Below are 27,195 nucleotides of genomic sequence, written 5' to 3'. Positions count from 1 at the left end.
TATACATTAGGGCCGTGTTTTAGCACTAAGATCTTACATCTAAGATCTTGAATCTTTCTTCAAAGATTCTCGTTTTTCAACTCATCTTTGTTCTAAGATCTTATTGCTCACTGATGTTAGCAAAAAGTGTGAAGAACGCCACTGTTCTGCCCTATAGAACAATGATGAGAGAACTTTGATGTTATACTCATCATTAGGCCTGTTTTTTCCCTCATCAATGTGCTAAAATCTTACATCTTTTGTCAGAAAACACTTAACAGTGAAATCTTTGAACAAAGATCTTACATCTTTGGTTGTTTTTGTGCAAATTTCTGTCATAATTCTGCTCTGATCAGCAGTCTGAGAACAATGATGAGTATATCATCAAAGTTCTCTAATCATTGTTCTATATGGCAGAACAGTGGCGGTCTTCACACTTTTTGCTAATATCAGTGAGCTGTAAGATCTTAGAACAAAGATGGGTTAAAAAACGATAATCTTTGCAGAAAGATGCAAGATCTTACATGTAAGATCTTAGTGCTAAAAAACGGGCCTAAATTGTTATCAGACCGCTGATCAGAGCAGAATGATGAGAGACGTTTGCGTAAAAACGACAAAAGATGTAAGATCTTAGTTCAAAGATTTCACTTTTAAGCGTTTTCTGACAAAAGATGTAAGATCTTAGCACATTGATGAGTGAAAAAACAGGCCTATTGTGACATTTTAGGTATCAATGAATTAGTACGCTATAGTTAAGGCTGCATGCACCATCATGAAAAACCGGTTTTACATTTCCCGGGCTTTTCTCTTCAATTTCATCAACACTGAATTGCTGATTGAGCCACGCATCTTCGTTTTTGATAAAATTTGGTATTTTAGTCTGTTTTTTGTAAGTGATCTTACCGCCTCTGATTTTCTCTGTAGTTATATCCAAGTAATTTCTTGTTAAGCTGATTAGGCTATGAGTTTAGAATATTAGCCTAGTGTATTGAGTCTTGCATGTGCTTAATATCACAAGCTAGGCCAAGATGGTTTCCTTTTTTAGATTTCTGACAATTCAGGCTGCTTTTTGGTGATAAATATGGCTGCTGAGGTGTATTTGTTGTTTTAAAATGTCAAGAGAATGTTTTCTCAGATTTAAGACTAGGTTTAAGCCTAACCTAATTTCTGATGCAGCCTAGCTTAGATTAAAGAAAGTAGGCTAATCAGTTTTACAGCCTACCTACAATTTGTGTTATAGATTAGTAGGTCTACTGGTAAAATTCTAGGTAAAATTCTACTTTAGTTACTTTTGGCTATCTTGGGCTTGGGTTAGGACAATGACACTTCAGGGATGGGTCTGAAGACTAAAGTATGTCCTGGGAAGGTATTTTGAAGGGTAAATATATACCAAATCATATTTTTGAGTAACAACTAAAGTGAATATACCATTCGATTCCTTTTTTTATGCTGATTACGAATATAATAATCATATCTATTGGAAATGAATTTTAGCCCCCCCCCATATATACGCCAATTCAGGGTATAGGCTATATTTCTACATTAGGGGGGGTAAAGTTTAAACTTACCTCCCTTTTACATCATAAATAAAATTGGTCAATATCTACCAAATCATATTATTGAGTTAGGAATGAAATGAATACATCATTCGATGCCTTTATTGGTCAATATCTACCAAATCATAGAATTGAGTTAGGAATAAAGTGAATACACCATTCTATGCCTTTTTTATGCTGATTACAAATATAATAAGCTATTCTATTGGTAATGAGTTTCAGCCCCCCCCCCTATATAGGCTATACATAAACAAGCCGTGAAATGACAGATATAGGGGGGGGGGTTGAAATTCATTTCCGATAGAAATGCTTATTATATTTGTAATCAGCATAAAAAAAAGGCATCGAATGGTGTATTCACTTTTTTCCTAACTTAATAATATGGTTTTGTATATATTGACCCCTTTTTTATGCTGATTACGAATATAATAATCATTTCTATCGTAAATGAATTTCCGCCCCCCCCCCCCGATATAGGCTATACCTAACCTAACCCTGAATTGCCATATATAGGGGGGGGGGCTGAAATTCCCCCCCCCCAATAGCATTTACAATAGAAATGCTTATTATATTTGTAATCAGCATAAAAAAGGTGGTAAAATTCTACTTTAGCAAGGGAGGTGGGGGCAAATTTTGTTTCTGATTTAAATGGGAGGCAAGTTTAAACTTTACCTACAAATTTGCCTACATGAAAAGTCTATGCCTATTTAAATTTTGACAAAACGACATCTCACCTTAATTTTCAGTTATAAGTTTCTTTTCCTCTGGCTTTAGTTATGAAAATCCAATTTCTGTTATTTGAGTAGAATTTTAAGCCATATCAATGCTAATTTTCAAAATTTAGGAAATGTATTTGCATATCTTTAAAACTCTATAAATCAGGATTGAGTAAAGTTGTGAGGCTGAAAACAATTTTGTTGGACTTCATTTTAAGTAGAAGATATATTTTACAAGGTTTCACTTTTATACCACACATATTTTTAAAGGTCATCAAAGGTCAGGACCCTCTAGAGGGAGAAGGAGTGGAGGTAGGTACTTCAAAATACCTTCCCGGGGATATACTTTAGTCTGTAGATCTATCCCTGAAAGTTTCATTTTCCTAACCAAACTCCTTTCCAAGATAGCCAAAAGTTGCTAAAGTAGAATTTTACCTTTTGGTATAATTCTACTTTAGCCACTTTTGGCTCTCTTGGAAAGGGGTTAGGTTATGGGTATACAGGCCAAAGTATGTCCTGGGAAGGTATTTTGAAGTATCTACTTCCACTCCTTCTTGCTCTAGAGGGTTCTGAAATTTGTCTACATGACAGGTCTATAACTATTGAAATTTTGTTAAATTTGTTGTTATTCATATTAATGACTTACAAATAAAGTAAACATACCACTTGATGTATTTTATTATGCTCTTTCCAAATATAATAATCATTTTTGTTGGAAATGAATTTTACCATCCACCCCTATATATAGCCTACCAATTCAGGGTAGCCTATGTATTTGCACATTAGGGGGGTGGGAGGAAAGTTTAAACTTACCTCCCATTTACACCAGAAATAAAATTTAGCCCCCCCCCCTAATGTGCAAATATATAACCTGAATTGATATATATATAGTGGTGAGGGTAAAATTCATTTCTGACAAAAATGATTATTATATTTGGAAAGAGCATAAAAAAAGACATCAAGTTGTATGTTTACTTTATTTGTAAGTCAATAATATGAATAATGAAAAATTTACCAAAATTTTGACAAACAAACATTTTACCGTAATTGTCAGTTATCAGTTTCTTTTTCTCTGGCTTTAGTTCTAAAAATGCAATTCCTTTTATTCAAGTAGAATTTTAGGCCATTTCAATGTTGTTTTTTTTTCTTTCAAAATTTATGAAATATATTTTCATATCTTTAAAACCTTATAAATTGGGATTGAACAAAGTTGTGAATCTAAAAATAATTCTGTTGTACTTCATTTACGTAGAAGATCTATTTTGTAAGATTTCACTTTTATAAAACAGATTTTTAAAGGTCTTCAACTAAACCCAAGTGTTTTTGCAAGATTTTTGGCAAAATCTTCAAAAATTTGGGGATAGTAGAAACACTTATCAAAATGCAATTGATGAGCTAAAAATAATGAAAGAGAGAGATGATACCAAACTCTCAACTGCCTTTCTTGGGAGGCATCTAACAATTGCATGCAAGTTTAATCAGTGATGAAGTTGTAAATTAGACAATACAATCTCTGGCAAATTTCTAGGTGGCCCTATAATTTAGCTAGAATGAAAGTGAAAACATAATTTGATGCCTTTTTTATGCTCTTTCATAATCATAATTCAATAATAGCTTCTTTTGCAAATTGCATCTTGAGTCCTTAAAGGGGCCCCAAAGGTATTTCATTTTTGTAACCACACAAAGAAGTTATGACCCAACCTGCAAAATACTTGATTTTCAATTCAAACCATTTCAAGTTTTTCAAATGCCATTGACAAAAATAGTGCTGAACTTTGCTGTTGACAATTCAGGGTATATTATTTGCACATTAAGGGGGGGGGGGTAAAGTCCATGGTAAATTGGCAGTGGGCCATATAATTTAGCTAGGATGGCAGTGAAAACTTCATTTGAGGCTTTTTTTATGCCCTTTCAGAACTCATATAAAATACCTTTGGGGCTCCTTTAAGGGCTCAAGATGCAATTTGCAAAAGAAGGGATTATTGAATTATGAAAGATAATAAAAAAGGTATCAAATGATGTTTTCACTTTCATCCTAGCTAAATTATAGGGCCACCTAGAAATTTACCCAATCTCTAACCAATATGAAGCAAGTAGTAAAATGGTGGATCAATTTTCCCCTTTGAACTGGTGGATATAGAAAGCAGGGTGCCCCAAGACATGGTTTTGGGCCCAGCTTTATTTGATGTTTGTATATTTGATGCTTCTTCAATCATAAAGAGTAGAATTTGCATATGTAGATGATTCCAAAATAACTGTCCTGACTTATGACCTTCAAACAGATCTCAATGTGGGCAAAAAACCTGACTATTGGAATTTAATGTCTGAAAATGTAACATTGTACACTTGGAGCTAATAACCCTTGGAGCTAATACTTTATAGAATCCAAGAATGGTTCCAAGGAGCCAGTTACTGCAATAAAGATCTTGCAGTCTTGGTTTATTATAAGCTCAAATTCAATTTGTGCATTGAGTCTGTTATAACCTGAGCCTACCAAACTTTTGGTATAATTGCCTTAAATTGCACTGTCTAGTTACTAAGGTTGAAGAACCTGTAGATGTTGCCAGGTAAAAGTGACTTGATAATCTTCATGTCACAGTTGGATTATCACTATTTACATATATACAGGGCAACAGTTCATAACAACATGACAATTAACACAATTTTCATATTTACAGGACAGTTTGGTTTTGTTGTTGGGTTCACTGTATGTATCAGTGGCTGTGTATACATGGGGGTTAAAGGGAGCAGGTGGCATCTGATAGATCCTACTCCATGATGCTGGTTTGTCCCACTGAGTCTTCAATGACTTGCTGCTCCAATCACGGTCAACACCAACCTTGAAACAATCAACTGATCTGGCCAACATGGTAGATTTGCTAAGTGAATTCCACAGTGGAACAATGCAATTGGTGAAGAAGTTGAACTTCTTGTACTTTCTGCTAAATTTTTAATGTAGTTTTATGGGATATTTATTGTGATCAAAAATGGGCTTGATGGTGTTACTGGTCATCATCTTAAATGCAAGGATGACATCTCCTCTCTCTCTACGGTACATTAGGGTAGGTAGGTCAAGCATAATAATGGGAATGTTGCACAGTAGATCCCCAGCAGTGATTACTAAGCTCATAAAGAGCCTGATCTGGCATAAATTAGAATTCTTGTCCATTACTACTCTAGTTAACAAGCTAGATCAATCAGTTCTGAAATCTGTGCAGCAGCAAGTAATAAAATGCATAAGGGGTTTCCAAAGCTTGCCATATTCTGCCAGACTCTAAAGGCTCTCATACCAATGTAGTCATGGGGGTTATATTAATAGAATATAAATTGATCTGCAACTGTGATATCATCCCAAACCAAACAGTTTTTAAGAAATCAGAGGGTACCACTGAAGTTTTACCAAAAACATGCTGATACTAGGCTGCAACACAAATTTTTCTCTAACCATGTGTCTTGCCTATGGAACGCCCTTAGCCAGAATATAATCATGTCCTCTAGTACTGAAGCCTTTAAGTCAGCTGTCAACAGCAATTGGTGCAGCAAGCGATGTTGTAAAGTTTCATTTGCACCCAATCAGCTGGGTCACCAGCATCTACAGGATTTGTCCTTATTGCTGACAATTGTGATTTAAGGTAATAATGTGAGTTAACTACTGAGCAGAAAGCAATTGGAGCCTGAAGCCTTTAAGTCAGCTGTCAACAGCAATTGGTGCAGCAAGCCATGTTGTAAAGTTTCGTTTGCACCCAATGAGCTGGGTCACCAGCATCTACAGGATGTGTCCTTATTGCTGACAAGTGTGATTTATGGTAATAATGTGAGTTAACTACTGAGCAGAAAGTAATTGGAGCCTGAAGCCTTTAAGTCAGCTGTCAACAGCAATTGGTGCAGCAAGCCATGTTGTAAAGTTTCGTTTGCACCCAATGAGCTGGGTCACCAGCATCTACAGGATTTGTCCTTATTGCTGACAAGTGTGATTTAAAGTAATAATGTGAGTAAACTACTGAGCAGAAAGTATTTGGAGCCTGAAGCCTTTAAGTCAGCTGTCAACAGCAATTGGTGCAGCAAGCCATGTTGTAAAGTTTCGTTTGCACCCAATGAGCTGGGTCACCAGCATCTACAGGATTTGTCCTTATTGCTGACAAGTGTGATTTAAGGTAATAATGTGAGTTAACTACTGAGCAGAAAGCATTTGGATGTATATTTGGTCATTCTTTTAAATTGACTTTTGAGAATGTCAAAAATATCCTCCTTTCTTCTCCATAAAGGCCAAATGTCCTACTTAGAGAGGACATGCACAATAAATTAACAATTTCCTATTATAGCCAACCACTGTATCTTGGCATTAGAAAGAAGACAGTTTAGATGGAAAGAATAACTTAATTCAATTTTCAAATATAATATTTGCTGCTTTCACCATTGTATCCCAAATCTATAGATGCTTTGATTAATTTGCTAGCTGAAAGATAAATATATCACATTACACCTTTTATCATTGATTCCTTGGGTTTGTATGGGCCATATCTTGTAAAGAAGCATGCTTAGAATGTTTGTCACTTTGAATCCAGGGCCACAGGGATATTAAAATGTAGAAGGATGCACTAGAAATGTTTTTTTGACCTCCAGTCACAATTGGCCCTCAAAGAAAGTCAAGCAAATTTTAATTTTTCAATTGAACAGGTCCCTTTCTAGGTTTCTAAAATGCTATTCTATATAAATTGGCCATAGGGAAAAAATATACAAGAGATACATTACTGTTTACTTCTGTCAGCACTGCTGCATTGGCTTTAGTTTTAATGACATTCTTAGAGATGAAATTTACAGACTTGTATTTATGACATTCAACAGAGCTACCAGGCAATTTTTTTAGGGGGAAAGGCAAGCATTAACAGAATTTAAATGGACATATTTCTCATTTTTCAGAATTTAACAATAATAGGTTTCCCAAAGAGAAGGGGGACTGAAGCCAATTAGGAGCAGGGAGTTGGAATTTATGCTCCCCCATAGATTTTGAAAAAAATTCTTTTGTGTTTGTTTTTCTTTCATTTAAGAATACCTTGTTTTTGGCATTTTCATTGGGGAAAATTGAACAGCAATAAAATCCCCCCCCCCCACCCTTAACTTTTGAAAAATAAACGTTTCTACTTCACCATACATTTTTGGGAATTTTGCCTCTGGAAGGGACATTGTCCAGCCTCGTGGGACTCATGATGACATTTTATGCACTCATCAGTAGCATTCTCTACTTAAAACTCTGTTCAATCCTGCTTTTTAGGGCCATAATGAGAGAAAGGATGAGATAGCCTAGACATATTCTGTAGATGAAGAATGACAGAAAAGCCTCCTGCATCATCATGAATTTTTTTTTATGTTTCCTAGGCTTTGTTCTTAAACTTCACTGATGTTGTAATACTACCCAAAGCACACATTGAATCAAGCCATGTCAGGAAATCCCCCCTCCCTAGAAAAAATTCCCCAGAAACTTTCCTCTTCAAAGAACATTCTCCTTGTGATACATCCCCCACCTCCTAAAAAATTGATTAGATGTCTTTGGGGAAGTTCCAATGTGTGAAAGCTGACCTAATAAATACATTTTGTATTGCTGAGAACATTGATAATAGCCCACTACTTCTACTCAATCCTTCATTTTTACAGAATATAGTAGTAGCCAGGTATGGAAAAAGTTCCAAAGCTGCTAGTAGCAAAATTTGACACAATTCAAGAAGCAGCCAAATCTGCCAAAAAAGAGTAGCAATGCTACTATGCTATCCCACCTTTTCTATAGTGGGTAGTAGCCATTATCACCAATACAAAATATGCCCGCTATATCCACAGAAAAGACTAGGCCAAAAATCTCTGTTAAATCATGTGTTGAAGACTTGGACTCTACAGAATTCTATTTTAGGCTTTATAATGATCTGTTTGGGAATGATTATTGTTATTTCAGTCATACTTTTAATGTGTGCATGGTCATAAATTGTATTGCAGTTTTGTCTTTAGTTGTTGTAGTGCTTATTCCAGTAAGCTATGTGAAGCTTTCTGCTATGTCTTTCAAACTGTGTTCAATCCTGCTGTGTGGTTCAATCCTGCTTTCTAGGGCCATAATGAGAGAAAGGATGAGATGGCTAGGACATCTTCTGCAGATGAAGAATGACCGATTCCCAAAGATTTTCTTTATTGACAAAAAATCTAGAGCCAAACAAAAAGCTGGTTATCCCTGAATGGGATGGAGGATGTTGTAAGGAAACATATAAGAAAAATGGGAACTTCTTGGGAGGATATAAAGAGGGAAGCTTTGAATAGATTGGGATGGTGGAGGAGCATGTATGACTGTGTTGGCCTTGGGTGGCTTTGGGCTGCAGCACATTGATAGTTTAGTAGTAGTAGTTTTCCAGGCAAGGAAAAGTCTACTACCACTGAAGGAAAAGTCTACTACCACTGTTCTCTGCATTTTTTTTCTTTTGTTTGGGGGGGGGGTTGAAGGCTCCCCTGTATTCATACAAAAATCAGATATCTGTGGAGCATTTGGTAGTGTTGTTAATTTCATTGCCCTGCATTTGCTTGCTTTATCTTTAGTCAGCAAGTTTCTCAGTAACTATTTTTTAACTTGAAATTGCTTTTCTTCATTAGTTTTTCTCAGTGAAGTGATTGGGAATGTTATGTGGATGTTCACTTCCTCTTAGTTGCTCACTTGATGAAAAGATGGGTTAAGAACCTAACTGTAGCACATGGACATTTTTTTTTTTTTTTTTTCAACAAAGAAACATACAATCAGAAGGCTATTCTTAGTTTTGGGAACAGTTATAGTTCCAGTCATTATTTTCCTTTTGGTGTTACCCATTTGTTGTGGTAAAACAGTTTTTATGTTCTTTACATATCAAATTATCATGTTGTGAATAATCATGTTTGTGAAATTATCATCTAGTGAATAAGTTCAACTTTCTTGATGAATTTTCTCAAGTAAGTGGTCTCAATGAAGCTCTTTTAACTATGAATTTATTTCCAAGTGTGACATTTTTTTTTTTTTTTTTGTTCCCAAGGCTGGTTAAAGTAATTTGAGTAAAAAATAATACACAAGCAAAATTTTTTGGTGAAAAATGTCACATGATTTCTTCCAGTCATATCAAATAAAATGGGCAAATCAAAAAATACTCCAGAGCCCCCAGTTGATAGTCCACCAGCTGCAGAGGAAGAAGAAGAAGAGGAGTATTCTGTTGAGAAGGTTATGGACAGAAGAGTTAAGGGTGGGAAGATTGAATACCTTCTTAAGTGGAAAGGGTAAGTTTCTATGGATTTGAGTTGTTAGTTTGTGTAGTCAAATGTTCTCTTATTTTTCTTCCTTGGATTATTATGGAGAAATCTGGTTCCCTGTATTACCAAATAGAGACCAATCCCACTATACCACCATATGACATAGAGTGTCCTTCTGGTTGTCCATCTATTTATCAATCAATTAATTATGATATTATATCCTGTGTCCAAATGTACATGTGTTATATCATCTTGTGTACAAAGATACAGTTTTTAGTCAGAAATTGCATTATATTTTAAATGTTATGTTTTGCTAATTACAACAGACACTAGATATAACAATTCTCTTTCAAATCAACCCTTAAACAGCTCTATGATGTTCCAGTTCCCTCCTAGCAATGACAAAGAAAAAAAGTGGAGACATCAGTGCTACCCATGCAAATTAAGTGATTCTCCATGTTGTTCCAGTCAAGAAGGCTTAAGTTTCCTGTATATGGTTTTAATAATGGTGGCTGTCCTTTTGTTTTGACTCAATGCCATATTTGAGGGGTTTCGGGCCATTTCCATAAAATGGCTTTCAAAATAGCCCTCTACTTTTAAGACTGATCAATATAATAGTTACCATCCTGGAATCAGCTACAGTGCCTTTTTTTTTTTTTTTTTTTTTGCTTGTCAATTGCAGGAAATACAAATAAATATAGCAATAAGTTGAAAAGTGAATACAATTTAGACTGCCATGGTGGATTAGTGTCATAATGCTATGGAATCAGAAGCAGCTAAAAAGAAACAATGAACTACACGGAATATCAGTTACCCAGGCATCCAAAGAGGTTTGCAATGTGGTTAAAAAGGAAATGGCTCTTAAAATTCAACAAAGCTTTTCTGAATATAAACAAGTAAGAACTTGTTTATCATACTGCCTAGCTCAGAAGAGGAATAAGCTGTAGGCCATATTCAGTCAGTAAGAGGGGAATGGAGGGGGGGGGGGGTTAAACTGTAAATGTCTATTAAATTTCAATAAGTAACAAAATGTAATAAAGTGAGAATAGTGTCCTTGTTTGACTCAGAAGAGGGAATAGACTGCATTGTTATTTAAAGCAAGTACAAAAGAGAATGCCAAACTGTAAAATTGGTGTAACTTGATCTTTTAAAGGGGCAGGTATTCAGGCATTGGAGGGAGGGGGCCAATAGCTTGGGTTTGTATCCTAATTAATACAGTCTAATAATCCAGTTTTTATGCTTTGAAATAAGAAGGGATTCTGAAAATCTAATCAATGAAAAAAAAAATCTTGAGTGCAGTGAAGTAAGAACTTGAGTTTTTTGCACTATCTAGGTAACTGAGGATTATTGAGGGGGCTCAGATTCCCTGGATGCGCCACCTTCTGATTGTATAAGAAATAAGTCACTCCTAGTTTGAAAATATTTACAGTGCTTGAGTACCCATGATTTTACTTACAAATATATATATTGACTTGACTTACTTGACTTAAAGCTCCTGCTTGGGAGTGTTGCCACCATAGAGGGAACCAGATGTCAGCACCATTAGTTGTCTCCAGAGTGGCCTGTTTTGGGCAAGGATAGGAGCTTTGCTGGGGTCAATGCCCCGTGCTGTGAGCTGGTCGCGGATGATATCTGCCCATCTCATATGTGGTCTACCTCTGGGGTGTTTCCAGCCATTTGCAGTTAGATTGAAGTCAAGTATAAGTCAGGCAGGTGTTTCTGTGGGTAGACAAAGTAAATGACCATACCAATGCAGTGAGCGGGACTCAAGCTGTTCAGACAGTGGTGGTATTTTAAAGGACTGACCCTGTTGAGCCACCTAACGTGTTCAATTTTGCAGAGGTGTTTTGTTTGGACAGCATCTACCTTCATCATATGCGATAGAGTCAAAGGCCAAGTCTCTGACAAGTACAACACAACACTTGCTACTGAGGCAGAATAGATAAAGCTTCTGTGAGATGGCTGATCTGGGTTTAGTGGAATATTGTTCTCAGTAGGCGGCCAAAGACGGCGTTTGCCTTTGCCATCCTTGCTGATGTCCCTGCATCTAGATTTCCATTTGAGCAAACAATTGAACCAAGGTAGGTGAACTGCTTGACTATCTCAACATCTTGGCCACTTACTTCTATAGTTGTCAGGGGGCTGCATGGTGTCTTTTCTACTGGCAAAATTTTGGTCTTGGTCCTGTTTACATTTAAACCAAGTTTTTCTGCAGCAGATGCTAGCGTTTCCAGTGGAGTTTTGATGTCAGTGAGATTTTTGCATACCAATGCTATATTGTTAGCAAAGTCAACATCTGACAGAACTCTTCCAGCAAAATCGATGCCAAACGGATGCACCAGCAGTGTTTTGTTGAGAACATGGTCTATGACACAGTTGAAGAGTTCAGGAGCAGCAGTGCAGCCTTGTCAAACACCGTTTCTAATTTGAAAATGTGATGAGAGCTGGCCATTGACAATTACAGCACTTTTGGTCTTATTGTGTAGGTCTTTGAACAGATTGACAATTTTCTTAGGTACACCAGCAGATTGAAGGATCAGCCACAGTGACTGTCTGTCAACAGTGTTGAAAGCTAATCGAAAATCGACGAAGGCAAAGTATGCCTTACTTTTATATTCTAGAGTTTTCTCTACCAGTTGTTTAATTGTATGGATTTGCTTTGTAGTGGACCTACCCAGCATGAATCTAGCTTGCTGGTGGCAACAAAGGGGATGGAGAACTTTGTTGCCTGCTTGAGCAGCAGCATGGCAAAGAGTTTGCCAGGTACCAAGAGCAGAGTTATTCCATGATAGTTATTACATTCTGCTTTACTTCCTTTCCTCTTGTAGACTGTCACAAGTAAGCCTGTCTTCCAGTCTGATGATACCATTTCAGAGCACCACACAATTTTAAACTGCACTTGTAGCCAGAGGGTCATGGATGTATCGCCATGTTTAAGGATTTCTGATGTCAGGCCACATACTCCTGGCGCTTTGTTGTTCTTCAGCTTTCGTACTGCTGCTTTAATTTCTCCTGCTGTAAATTCAGTGCCATCGGGAGCAGGTGTAGCATTTTTAGCAGCAGCAGCAGTAATCTAGTCGTAAATTTGGTCAGGTGGGTCTGAGTTTAGTAGCTTCTCGAAGTGGTATTCCCACTGGCGAAGACACTGTGATTGGTCGTAAATATTTTTGCCATTGGCGTTACGGAGATACAATGTAGTTTGAGTGTATTGACCTGAGAGCTCACAGAGGATCTTATATAGACCCCGGCGCCGCGCTGATGAGGGAAGACCAGCAGCGGCGGGGCCAAAAATAGCGCACCACGCCGCGCTGCCGGAAAGATGTCGGCGGCACGATCAATGTTCACCGCAAACATTAATGTTTTCATCAGTCTTTCTCAAATCACAGCTTAAATTTACAACAGATTCGAGCCTATTCATGAGTTCAAAATTTCACAAGTCGCTGGCTGGAAACTGGTCTTTTTGTTATTTATCAAGAGAAGTAGAAATCTGGTAGAAACGAAATGGCTGTGGCGTTTCAGAACCCTTGCATAATAGTTGAAGTATCTATTAGCTATGTATTCTTAACATAAATAATTATCAAAATTAGTAATTTTTTTCATCGAGCATTGGGCCTACTGCATACAAAACTGCAAATACCGTATCACAAAATTCGTCAGTTATCTGGGTAAAAACTTTTTGAATATACATTTGAACTTAGAAACTTAATTATTTCATAATACCATTTGTCAATATCTGCTTTGTCACCTTTAAAACAGTTGAAATGGGCAATTTTAATATTGATCCTTTTTTTTTTTTTTTTTTTTTTTTTTTTTTTTTTTTTTTTTTTTTTACTCTTAGATTCCTAAAAAGCCTTCCTTGTATTAAAAACGGGTTTTAATAACAATTTTGAAAAAATACATCAAGTATACCTCACGAAAATCTTGTTAATTTTAAAATTATCATGGGGATTGGACAAATATGTTGTACGGAGTATTTTTGCTTGGCTTCTTCCTTCTTTAATTTACATGTGTTGATTCATATTTCAAAACATTATCCAACTGTTGAAATATACCATACATAAAACAATATTTACAATACACAAAAGAACATACAATTGCAAGCAGAAATATATGTAAAACACAAAAACACATCAACCTGTCCTACCAATTTTTTCCACAATCATTTATAATCATTTTGAATAGGATAACTTAAAATTTCACCTTAAAAAACAATCAAGCATCAGTTCCTAATGACGAAATGTGGATGACCCACCTCAGTACTGGAAGACAAATGGAAGTTAATTTCCAATCAATGTGCCAGTCTCAAACAATTAGCTTGGCCGAACTTAAATGAATTTATATAATGGACGATATCAGAAAATTGAACAGCTTTTCGAAGAGCATGCATAGCAATTCAACGTAATCTTGTATGATTCGAATATGTTTCTTAATTATAATTAAACTAAAATGAAAACATTATGACGTTAAAAACTTTTAACTAAGACAGTGAACGTTTAGAAATTTTCCTTAGGAGTATTCTCATTGAATTTCCTTTCTTTTAAGATCGTGGCAACGCTTCACGGGTAAGCTGGTATACTAATGAAAGTCCAAATATTAGTATGTGTAAAAAAAAGGTATATTTCAAAATAGTGTGGAGGGACAAAAAATCTAGGGGTCAACTGGTCGAAAAAAATTCCTTCAGTCAATCTTGGAAGTCTATTCTTACTGCGGGATGTGACTATAATTGTGATGAATAAATATCAACTTATCCACTTTGTGTGGACTGATACTGCTTTCAATAAGAAAATTCAAGATATTATTATTTGAATATAATAATTCCTCCTCCCCCCCCCCGCCCCCTCTGGACACCACCTTGATAGGATGCCGTCTCTGCTTTAAATTTAAAAAAAAAAATAACTTTTTTGCATCCCTGCTTTCATTATAAAAAAATTCGAGATATTATCATTTAAATGTAATACCTCCCGGCCCCCCCCCCCTCTGGATACCACCTTGATAGGATACCGTCTCAGCTTTACATTAAAAAAAATAATTTACTTAATAATTAACTAGGTCACTATATGGTTCAAACAAACACGTAAAATAACGTTAAACAGCTTAGTGTTCCTTGAAGAAAAAATTGAGGGTATGAGTAAAGGGGTGCAAAGACAACAACAAAAAAGGTGAAATTATTCAGATATACCTCAAACTATTGGAAAACTGAGTCATAGATTCGCCGTGACATTCAATAAGATCCAAAGAATCTAATTAAAAGGGAGCACACACAAAAGCCAAATTAGGCCAGTAGCCTATGAGAAATCGCAAAATACCAAAGACAATGAACAAGTCCCAATGGGGGGCCCTGGGTCTATCAAAATATGTCAATGGTTTCCCAGGGAAAATGATAGTATTTTCTTCCATCTCCGTTTTAAATGAAAAAAAAAAAAAAAATCTTTTTGGCATCCCTGCTTTCAATATAAAAAATGAGGTATTATCATTTAAAAATGATAGCCCCCTAATGGCAATAATTTACAATTTTTTTATAAATCATATTTTTGGGGTAACTTCCGTTTCAATCTTAAATTCTCCAACCTTTTACATAGCTTAGTCTATAGCTATATTTTATCTCAATAGAAAGTAATTTTTTTTTGGGGGGGGGGGGTAAATATTTTTAACACAGAAGATTGTATTTTCTTTAATATATAAGGCGTTCAACAATTGAGTTTTAAACATTAATAAAATCTTATCTAAAAAAAGAAAAAAAAAAAAAATCTGCAAACTTACAATTCAGCAGTAGAAACGATGTTTCTGCTATCAATTTCAAAATCAAACTAGTGAATGTTGCGTTCTATAATTCTATTCAACTCGAAAATAAAATTCTTGACTACGAATGATGTAAGGAATTGAAAGTGGGAAATTGAATTCGAAATTATTTAAACTCATTTCACAAAGACGATACTTTTTTTTCAACATATGAAGAACTGTGTATATTGCAATATTTGCAATGCAATTGCATATTGCATCTGTCTGGTTTTTATGCAAAGTAACAAAAGACGAAAATTAACGAACAAGAGAGTAGTGAAGAATTATGGTATGCAAAGTAATATTTAGCAGGGAAAGTCACTGGTGATAAATCGCTAGGGGTGGCACCGTGATTGCGTGATTTTTGGGGATTCGTGGAACCAAATTTTTTTTCAGGGTGACGCATAGGTTTTCGGGCAAATACTTGAAAATTCGGGGATATTGCAAGCCCTGCTTGATTTCTAATCAGGAAAATCGAAATACTAAACCACACGAGAAGGAAAAGCACCGACTTTGCGGTTGACGCAATAAAGAATTGTCGCAAAATTAATTTGAAGTCGACCGAACGCCACCGCCTTTGCCGGTGGCGGCGTGCCGGCGTTGTGACACTTCTGCGGCGTTTTACCGGGCCTCTTGTTGGCGGCGTTCGGGCGATCCGCCGGCGCGGCGCCTGGGTCTAATCTTATATGTGGCTCCAATGTCCTTTTTTTGGCAACCTCTTGGGAGCTCGCGTGCTTTTTTGTCGATAAAGGTCTTATGGTCTTGTGCAGCATGATGTTATGCTCTTTTTTTAGTTGCCTATACCTTCCATGTCCCCGCGAAGTCGGGCTTCCCCTCTGCAATTAATAATGGTGAGGGACTCATTGCTGATCCAGTCTTTTTTCTTATGCTGCTTCATTTCAGCAACACTAGTTGCAGCTGCAAGAGCATTCTCTTTGAAGACCTTCCATACACCTTCACTATTATCGCACTGTGTAAGAACTTCGAATCTGTTGGATATTTCGACCTGATACTGCTTAGCCAAAGTGGGGTCTTGTTGTTTTAACTCATCAAATGAAGAGCAAATACCTTGAAAATTTAGCTGAAGCACAGAAAAACTACCACTTCGTTCGGAAATTTCATCAAATCCGAAATATGCTTACTGACAGGTGAAAAATGGGAATTTGATGTAAATTTATTGTACTGAGCTATTGAATTATTTATTAGACTAAGACATAAGTTGGGTTATTTTAAAGCTGAAGTAGTCGCTCACCCAAGGAGAGGATGTCACCGGAGGTAGATTCAGGCAAATTCAAATTAACATCAAACTAGGATTCATCACATACCACCCATCCCCCAGCTTGGAATAGCCCCATATAACAATCCTCATTTTGGTTGCGCTTGGGGCCAGCTGTCCCCCTTGCCCCTAGCTATTCCACTGCTTCAGGCTTGTTTAAAATTATTCAAGTGTTTCCTAATATTGTTGTTTTTGCGCCTTGAGTGGACTGTTTCAGACACTCAACGAATTTATCAGGATGTATACACGCATATAGGTTGAGCCTCCACCCAAAACCACAATAACTATAGGTCTTCCACGGAGGTCTTGAGGTCTGCAGTCCACTCAATAGGTCTGCAGTCTTGAGCTGCCTCCTCTTCTTCCTATTTCTCTGTGACATGAGCCTCCAACATACCAATTTACAATATGCTGATTTTTGAGAATTTTTTCTCAAAAATCTTATTTACCCATTGCACCTACCAAGTCAAAAATCATGCAATTCCACCAAAGCAAAAAAATGTTAATGCAAAACTAATGCTGAATGGCATAATCATTCCAGGGGATAATCAGATAAATTACCTAGGTCTTATACTTGATCAAAAACTTATTTTCCACCTTCATATCACAAATACAGTAAAAAAAAAAATGTTATAGGAAAATAAGAATAATAAAAAGACTACTATTCACACCCCAGGGTTGTAATGATAAAACTTTACTCCAGTTTTATAAATCTCATATAAGACCCCAAATTGATCATGGGCTGATTGTTTATGGTGCTTGTGCAAAGACCCAGATGCAAAAAGTTCAAACAACACAAAATTATACCCGCCTCATATTTAGTCTTAAGGAACCTACAAGTACTAAGTTTCTTCTTACTGAGAGTGGATTATCAACATTAAATGAAAGACGAAGATTTCTGTTTGTAAATTATCTGACAAAAATTGAAGAAAATAGCTCACATACCCTGCATAACTGGTTAAGAAATCCATCCATTTATAGAGATATTGCAAATGAGTTTGCTGGTACCCAGAAGGAACTTCCAGTGCCAGCAAAGTCTATTCCACCGCTTTCCTCCAACCTCCCCCCCCCCCCATGGAGTTGGCCACTCCATATAATAAACACTAATTTCTCAAAGTGGACTAAAGAACTTAGTCCCATTGCTTTCATCCAGAAAATAATTGCTGGATTTAATACAATCACATAAAAACCATTTCCCAATTTCGTTGATGGGTCCAAAATGAGTGAGAAGGTGACAAGTGGAGATTTTCTCCCATCTTTCAATATTGCAATTGGCGAGAGAATGCATGATACTGTGTTTATGATGTCTGCAGAGTTAAATGCCATAATCATGTCATTAGAGTACCTTATGAAAATCAACCTTTGATTCCTAATTTACAGAATAGTATAGTTTATTCTGACTCTTTGTCAAGCCTACAGCTGCTGTATTTAGCTTCTCAATATAAGATAGATATAGACACAATATATTGCCTCAGTATTGATACTCTTGCTTTAAGATGTATAAGAACATACCTTCAGTGTGTTCCAAGCCACTCATGTATAACAGGTAACCATCAGGCTGACGAATTTGCAAAAAAATGCTCGAAATATTGACCAGCCAAGTAGGAGACCAATACCCATTAGAGACATATCGCTGGAGATTATTTGAGGTAATGTTAAATAAAGAATAAACCAAATTTATCTCTTCCCCAATAAGCTCCTCCTCCAAAATATATCATAGAATTCGGTCAGGCTCGAATGGGCTAAATTTTCAGGCGTTTTCGTATCAGTTTTCTAATTCAAGTGGCTCAATTTCTTCATTCCCCCTTTGCAGACATTGCAATATAAAAAAAGAAACAATTGACCACTGCCTATTTGAATGTAATATGCTGACGTCTGCACAGTATACCTGCAATGTAAACTATTAAAGTGCTTCAAACACCACAAAATCTCACAGTCAACTAAGAGTTTAGCTGACCGTACCTGCAAACAGCACGGAACTCAATGTATATCCTCTGATATTTCAACTTCTAGAATCAAAAGATTTACTGCAAGATATCTAAGCAGATTCAAGATAAATAAGGAGAACTATTGCAGCAGCTCATTTCAACTCACAGAGTGAGTCAAAAGGAAAAGGGCTGAATAGTCTCGACTGAAAAGCCCACTTTTGCTGAAACAGAAGAGAAGACAGCATTTTCTATTGTTATACTTGTAATATAAAGAGAATTGCAGACAGTGTTGTATTTTGGAGTACAATTCTACACTGTTTAGAACCCTTTTTTGTAATATGTGGAATTATTGACAATGGTAAAGAAATGGGGATTCTCTTCTTTACAGAAGTCACTGGTCTTGCCTTGAGCAAATTCTTGACCTTGTTGTATAGAATATTTTTGAAAATATATCTGATAAGCAGATGAGTGTCAAGAAAATGATTCAGTCTAGCAGCATGAATTGGAGACAAATGGTTTTGCATTCAATCTAACAATTAACTAATATTGTCATGCTTACGCCCCCTTCCCTCCTTCTTCACTCCCTGGTGACCAAAGAGACGTTCAGGGATATGTCATGTGGCTTGGAATTCAAACTCTGATTTGAATTTTGTCTAAAATCTTGTGGTAATAAAGTATGCTCAAAAATCAAGGGGAACAAATGCTCATTTGTATGAACAAAAGGTTGAATCTTGGGGTTCTTTTCCAGGTTGGCAGGAATCTTTGGCAACATCCGAAATCTCAGACTACATTAAAAAACGATTGGGGTAAAGATTTTTTTTTTTTTTTTTAGAAGAATCCGATCCATGCAAACAGATTCCTTGTTCAGCTTCCAGATCTTTATTATTGTCTGGTGGTTTGCACCCGGGCAGCAGGAAATCGTGGAACACAGGCTGTGAATGAGTTAAAAATCATGCCGTCACTATGCTGTGTTTTCTTGCAACTTCTCAGTTGTACTTTTCCAGACTTTGTAGTTCTGAGGTTCTAGATACTAGAGTAGCTGGGCCCAAGTATCTAGCTTGAATAGTTTCTTTATTTATTCCTTAAAACATATAGACATACAGACACGACGTTCAAAAAACAGCTGCATTCTTGGAGAACAGGGTTTTGTTAGCTCTTCAGCTGCCTTTGCAGTGCATTTGAATAGATGGTTTGTGATGTAGTTTAATCTGCCCAGTTTTGTTGGTTGAGTCACCTTGTTTTGTTAGGGGTCTCAGGCTTTCGGCCATAGTGATTGAGTGTACTTACATGGAATGCAAGCTTGACTTGGTTGGTACCTGATCAACACAAGGCCTTATTGAAGCGTTGATTTCTTTATCTTATTTTGTCTAGCTAGATACTACAGTTATTGTTTGTTCTATGTATTAGAATAATAATGGATTATTTACTGTCATAAGATGTCGTCATATGTGGGTATTATAATATATTTTCTGTGGGAAAAGTTTTCAAACAATAGAAAAAAATATATTTTGGTCATAGTTCTCCAATTAATCTCTAGGGAAGAGTTTCTTTGACCAATCTCAGGGGAAGTGTGGTGTGAGGTTATATGAATACAAGTCTGGTCGCTGAGGGGCAATAGAGAATTCGCGTAGTAAGGGAAGGGGGCGTGAGATGTTAAAAACTAAATCATAAAAAATGTCAGTATGGGGAAAGGTGTACTAAAATAGAATAGCACATATTTTAGTCATAGGTTTTCAATCCTTCCGTGGGGAAAGGGGTCCTTTGGACCCATCTTGTGGGAAGCTGTTAAAGGACACTTTTTTGGGATATGAGGGTATATGAATACAGTCCGGATCGTTCAGAAGTTAGAGAATTGGCCTAGACAGTGTAGTGGGCGTGAGCTAATAAAGTGAAATTGATAAAGAAATAAAATATAAAATTTTGTATTTCTTTCTTTCTCTTTTGCTTTCTAACCTTGGTTTGTTTGTTTGTAGGTATGGCGATGAAGATAATACATGGGAGCCACAAGAGAATCTTGATTGTCCTGAACTCATCAATGAATTTGAGGAAAAACGAAAGAAAAAGGAGTCTGAAAAAAAAGAGGAGAAAAAAGAGGAGACACCCTCAAGAGAGACTAAAAAGAGAAAGTCAGTAGCGGTTGAGAAAGAGGAGCCAAAAAAGAAGGCTAAGAAATCAGTTGAAGAAGATGGAAGACCAAGGGGTTTTGACAGGGGCCTAGATCCGGAAAAAATTATTGGAGCCACTGACTCTTCTGGTGAGGTAAGCCATCTACTTTCTTTTTTTTTCATCCCTATCTGAGTGACACTAAGTTTAAAGTTAAAGCTGTTTTAGTATAATGAGTTCTCACAAATACTGGTATGCAATAAATATAGCTGTAATTAACTTTAGCTACTGTGGTAATAAACAAGACTAAAAGGAGGAGATTAGATGATCTCGTTTCTGACATGCAAATGGAAATCCTACGAAGGATTGGCAGAGTTGGGGAAAAGGCTGCCTCCTATACACATTAAGAGCATGAGAGTATAGATTAATACAAGTGTTTGGGCAAAGTACTCAGTAGTATCTGGTCAGGTTGAAAACACTTTGTTTTCAAAGTGAAAACCTTTGTCTAGTTGTTCTTAGAATAAGAGTAGCAACATTAGAAATAAAATTAGAACCCTCCAAATTGGCTTTTTAACTTGATTGTTTCCTATTCTAGAGAATTACTGTTTTCATCAACAAAATAAAGTTATATATTCCAAAATAGATGATTTCTTGTGTATTTTACTTCAGTGACGTCTCGTTTTAGTGTCAAATAGTAGTTACGTCAGAATTTATAGGCTCAAGATGTACTGATTTTTCGTCCATGAAAAAATTTTGTCCATGACCCAGGCAGTGCCAAGTAGACTAGGTTATTTACGTTATGTAAATGGAGTTTCTGAATGAGTAATTAATTAAAATTGAGAATAGATCAATAGTTTTACTAAAAAGCCTTGATCAGAGCTTGAATAGCCGTCTCCATTCCACGTATTTAGTTTTTGAATAGTTTGCTTATAATGATTGTAGATGATGATATTAAGAATTTTTACATTAATTTGAATGAAAGTACTTGTTTAAGTGTGAAAGGTCATGTAATTTATCTTAACCTCCACGGATAAAAAACTACGTACCTTGTATCAAAGCTGCTGAACATTTTGGCTCACAAAAGAATTGAGTGGAAAATCGGCATTTTTAAGATTTGTACACGTATCTTAAAGTATAGCTTTTGAATTAAGCAATATAAGCGATTTTAATACTTACCGATGTGTCAACCTATACTAATGAGGTAATTGCATTTATTCGTATTTGAAATAAAAATTTACTCTTTTTTCTGTTTTGATAATATCAGACTCCATCACACCACGCCTTCCTCTCCTTCTAAAACAATAGTTATTCGAGTTTGTAACCTGTTAATGCTTCAAGCTTAAGATGAATAAAAAACTGAACGGTATCAACTAGCATTAGCACTGCTACCTTTATTCACCTTTTTCATGTCATAGCTAAAAACAAGCATGATTTTGTCCCTTCCTGGTAAGCCATTTGATGGTCTTTGTTTTAAATTAAAAAAAAAACAAGTTTTTTTCAACTGAAAGTAAGGAGCAACATTAAAAGCTAAAACGAACAGAAATTATTACATATATGAAGGTCGTTGCCCCTCCTCAACACTTCGCTCTTTACGCTGAAGTTTTTTTTTGTACTTTGAAAAGAGCTTCCTATTGTTCTAATTAAATGACTGTTGTGTTTCAGGAGTTGCTCTCAAAGAACTGGGACAAAATTCAAACTTAAACGTAAAGAGCGAGGTGTTGAAGAGGGGCAACGCCCTTCATATAATTTCTGTTCGTTTTAATTTTTAATGTTGCTCTTTACTTTCTGTTGATTTTTTTTTTTTTTTTAATTTCTGATCATTTTTTAAATATCGTCAAGATATTTAAAAATATCCACTCCTCGCGGAAATATCCTCTGGAAAATTCAATTCTGGTGAAAATTTACCATGTACAATTACCCGTAAGACCTCCACGCGTAAAATTGAGTCAGTAAAGAGAAAGTAAGACATAAAGAAATTTCGTATATGAATTCTGGCAAATTCCCCCAGTGTTCAATTTCCCCTGAAAAGTTTACCCCCTGGAAAATTCCCTCTCCATGGAAGATTCTTCCTATGCAAAGTCCCCCAGCAGAAAATTCGTCCTCCTCTCCCCACCCAAAAAATGTGTGCATACTTCCCAAAATACTAATACTATACGTAAACAGTGGGCTAATTTTATAACTTAAAGAACTTCTCCAGGGGCTGTGGGGGTCAAGTTATCTCCAAAGACATAGTTATTGGGCTTTTCAACTATGTTGAAACAAATGGCAGTCTCAAAATTTGGATCGGACGATTTTGGGAAAAAAGGGGCGTGGGCGGGGGCCTAGTTACCTTCCAAATTTTAGGTTACTTAAAAGGGGCACTAGAACTTTTAATTTCCTTTAGAATGAACTCCCTCCCGATGTTCTAGGCCCACTGGATCGATATGATCACCCCTGGGGAATACAAACAAAAAAATACATACATCTGTCGTCTTTCTTTTGGCAAAAATCACAAACTTCCACATTTTCGCAGATAGGAGCTTGAAAACCCTACTTTAAGGTTCTCTAATACGCTGAATCTGATGATGTGATTTTCATTAACATTGTATGAATTTTAGGGGGTCTTTCTCCCTTTTTCGAAAATCTGGCATATTTTCCCAGGGTTGTAACCTTTGATTGATATAACTTATATATTTAAAATTAGTATAAAAATCCAACTCTTTTGATAAATCAATTGGTGTCGAAATTCCTTTTTTTTCTTTTTTTTTTTCTTTTTTTTTTTTTTTTTGTTACTAGTGAGCCGTGTTGCTCCTTACTTACAGTTCTTTACCACGAACTGTTTGATCATATGTCAAAACTTCATTGCTGTGCAGGGATGTTTTTCTTTCAGAGGATTATGAACATTGTCCTATGCTATTACTTCCTGTGAGAATTTGATGGTAATTTTTTTAATATTTTAGCTAATGTTTCTCATGAAGTGGAAAGGCAGTGATGAGGCTGATTTAGTTCCAGCTAGGGCAGCCAATGTGAAATGTCCTCAAGTTGTGATCCAGTTTTATGAAGAGAGATTGACATGGCATACATCCGCTGAAGAAGAAGATGGAAATGCTAAAGAATGAAGCTTTTTTTATGACAAGTAAATATTAAAGACTCTTCTTAGTACTACTATTACTACTAAAAACTCAATGCAGCACCCTCTGCTGTCTGCGGCCAGCACAGCTACGCGCGCTCCTCCATCCCAATATATCCAATCCTCCCTCTTTACACCCTCCCAGGAAGTTTCCCTTTCTCTTAAATCTTTCTTTACAACATACTCCAACCCCAACCGCGAACGATCTGCTTTTTTTGGCCCTAGACGGTTGGTCGAAAAGGACAATCGTTAGCAATCTGTCATCCTTCATCCGCAGAAAGTGCCCTAGTTATCTCAACCTCTCTCATTATAGCCTTAAAAAACGGGACTGAACCACACCCTCTTTCTATTGTCTGAAATACGGTCAGTCAGTCGAGTGCCCAAAACCAACAGTAGGCAATTTCTCTTGAAAATATCTAGCAAACCTTCCCCCGTTTTTCGGAGCGCACATGCTTTAGAACCACGTTTGAGCATTGTCATCACTGTATCTTCCAATATATTAGTCTTGGTTCACAGACTTATCTTCCCTCTCTTCCAAACTTTTTTCAAGTATGAAAAAACACCCTGAGCCTTTTTTAATTAAACATCTTTGCGGCACCCGCCGTTTTGTCAATTCAAGCCTTGTCTTGATTGACATTATTCATCCTTCGAATGATGTCAATCAAGACAAGGCTTTAATCTCAACTTTTTCACTTACCTATCATTCGTTTTACCCGTTTCGCTCGTCATCACTGTTTTTATTATTATTATTATTGTTCTTTTTCAAAAATAGGAAGCACCTTTGACAAGTTAACCCATGTTAGGCGATAAAACTACTAAGAAAATAGACGAATTTAAACCGACTATGAAGGAGAAACTGGAACAAGACGAGGAAATGTTTTTTAAAAAACCTGAAGTCAGTTCTGACTGTAACGAACTTCAGTTCTGAATCTAATAATTGATTTACTTATTTTTGACCCATTGACATTATGATATATTGGAGTACCAAAAGGAAAAAAAGAAGAAAAACTCATACACAAGAAAGACAAAATATATTAAATATAAAAAACAAGAATACAAATGAAACTAATCCCACAAGAGGGTGAAAAGGACCTAACCGCAGGCAAGTCTCTTCATTTAACTTGGCATCTATCTTATTATAAGTTATCAATATATCAGTGGCGCTAAACATTCAAGTAACCTTTCGGTTTCTATACAAAAAGGCAGATATAAAAGGAATGTCTAGTAACTAAAGTCCAATGCTCTAATTTCCTACATGTCACAATGGGCCCAAACCTGACAGAAAAAGAAGGGAATGATCACAAAAGCTGTGGCATTTAAAACTAAATTTTTATACTTTTTAGCATTAAGCATTAGGCTAATTTTTTCAATTAGCTTATAAACAAACTGGGTCGACTTGACTAAGCTAAACTTGCTGATTTTAAAGAGTATCGTATACTCGTCGTTTTCACGTAACACCGTATTTCAATTACTTGTTAATTTTCAGCTTCACATAAGTAAAATATAAATAGGTTTAGGTGTGAGAGATGTAAAAAAAGAAAGACTTAAATGGTAAATAACTTCAAATTGCATTTTACTTTATATTTAAGATATATTTAATTCTAAATATATTCCAAATCAATATACTAAATGAAATATATATATTGACTAAATATGCATATTAAATCAAATATTTTTCTATCGGGTCTATATTTGAAAATTTATTTGAGAGACTGCAAAACGTTTTGAAAGGCTGTCAAATAAAGAAAAGTAAATGAATTATGCCGAAAGTATTGGAAAAATCATAGCGTTCATGGCTGCTCTACATGCATGTTGGAGAAAGTGGCCAATATTAACGATCATACAATTTTATACTTGGTTACTTGACACCAACGCAGCTAAGCTACACCAGAAAATGGCCATTCAGAAGTCAATGGAACTAAGCCTACTTGTTATGCTCCGTAGAATGTAGGAGTAAAAATAAAGACTTGGGTTTTGAATTGTTGCGATTGAACTGTCAACCATTTGGCAGTTTCTCTCTATCTTTTTCTTCCTTTCTCTCTTTTCTCTCACATACTCTGACATTAATTTAGTTTCTTCTTCTTTGCAGAAACTTGATGGAGAAGAATGCCCTGAACTCCAGATTTTTTTTTTTTTTTTTTTTTTGAACATTAATGTACTTCGGTGTTTACATTTTTCTTACATAAAAATAGACCAAATAGCAACGTTTCAACATTGGTTGTTCTTCAAGCTGATTGAGTGATAATTGTAGTGTTGTCTGGATATCCTCAGCAGAATATATTTGTATGCTATTGAATGTGTTCTACCTTTATTTTATACGACTTATATGCTTCTGTCGAAGGCTTAGAAGACTGCCTACATGGCCTGATCTGTTACGCACGTTATTATAGTTCATTAACCAGGTGGTTGTAAAATGGATGGGAATTCCTCCCAAAACCCGTTCTTGCCACTTTCCACTCTATGTTTGTAGCTAAGTAAGGGTCAAATAGACCTAATGTCTTTATAGTTAAAAGAAAGAAGTCTGTATTTATGAAATATGGGTATATTTTATGACATTTTTCAAACTTGGACTTTTGTCTAGGTTAACGTTGAATTTGAGCTATTTGTAGAATTAATTCTCTACATGGTAATTTATGACTTGGCCAAGCAAATAGTCTTTGCTGAGTATAAGTTTAATATGTTTGATATAGTCTAGGACCCAGCCTCTGAAAACTGACACAGGTGTGGTCAGCGAGATGACCGCGAAACAGAGGTTGGACCCAACGTAACTGACCTTGCTAATTCCGGAAACGACCGCTATATTGTTGAGAAATGTTAGCGTGTCGTTGTAAGACCAAAGTTTTGGGTTTCTTCAGCTTTTAGCTACGAATAAAATGTGTAAGTGTCAAAGTAAAGCCAGAAATGCATCGATTCTACAAACCTAATACAGGAAACGTTGCGAATTCACCTCGCAGCAGAGAAGAGGAGAAACTGAACAGCTAAGAAACCTTTAACTCAAAATGAAACAACTAAAAGAACAAATGGCTATTACATATAAGAACAAATCGTCCAAATTTCAAAACTCGTCTTCTGGGGACTCATCTGCCGATTCGTTACATTTTCCTGCACACTGACACAACAAATCACAGCCTCTGTTCTTGTCAACACACGGGCAGGCTCTAGAGCAAGTTTGGCAAAGGCAGTATTTGGGACTGGTACCTTGTGGGAAAGGATCTCCCCCCATTGGAACTGGACAGATTTTGCCTTTCAAAAAAGTCCAGCCGAATCGAGTAGGGTCAACTGGCAAAGGCCTTGGCAAGTTTGATTCCAACAGGAATTTGACCTGTAGAAAAGAACGCATAGCGTGAAAAGAAAAAGCGTCATTCGTCGGAGGCAAGTATTTCAGTTCCCGTTTTCTCCGGTACAGGTGAATGCGCAAATCGTTCAAAGACCGGAAGTCACCAGGGTCTTTGCAGTACATTGCTACAACTACCTTTCGGCAGGCAGATGTAAATTCTTCCAAGAC

The 27,195-nt window shown here is 36.2% G+C and overlaps 1 protein-coding gene across 1 annotated transcript; it reads left to right on the top strand.

The window, feature by feature from the left end:
* Window positions 1-753: 753 nt before the first annotated feature.
* On the top strand, window positions 754-25,985 carry LOC148942620 (chromobox protein homolog 1-like). Its single transcript, XM_089102089.1, has 5 exons — window positions 754-868; window positions 9,367-9,526; window positions 20,452-20,737; window positions 23,521-23,696; window positions 25,780-25,985. The coding sequence occupies exons 2-4, from the start codon at window positions 9,381-9,383 to the stop codon at window positions 23,677-23,679; spliced, it is 591 nt and encodes a 196-aa protein (XP_088958215.1). The 5' UTR covers window positions 754-868; window positions 9,367-9,380; the 3' UTR covers window positions 23,680-23,696; window positions 25,780-25,985.
* The last annotated feature ends 1,210 nt before the right edge of the window (window positions 25,986-27,195 follow it).

Source organism: Artemia sp. Qi Xiang Cuo, chromosome 16 (assembly GCF_049724085.1).
Source record: "Artemia sp. Qi Xiang Cuo chromosome 16, ASM4972408v1, whole genome shotgun sequence".
In the NCBI taxonomy this organism is placed as follows: domain Eukaryota; kingdom Metazoa; phylum Arthropoda; class Branchiopoda; order Anostraca; family Artemiidae; genus Artemia; species Artemia sp. Qi Xiang Cuo.
Note: the sequence above shows the minus strand (reverse complement) of the source record. Positions and strands in the feature narration are given on the sequence as shown.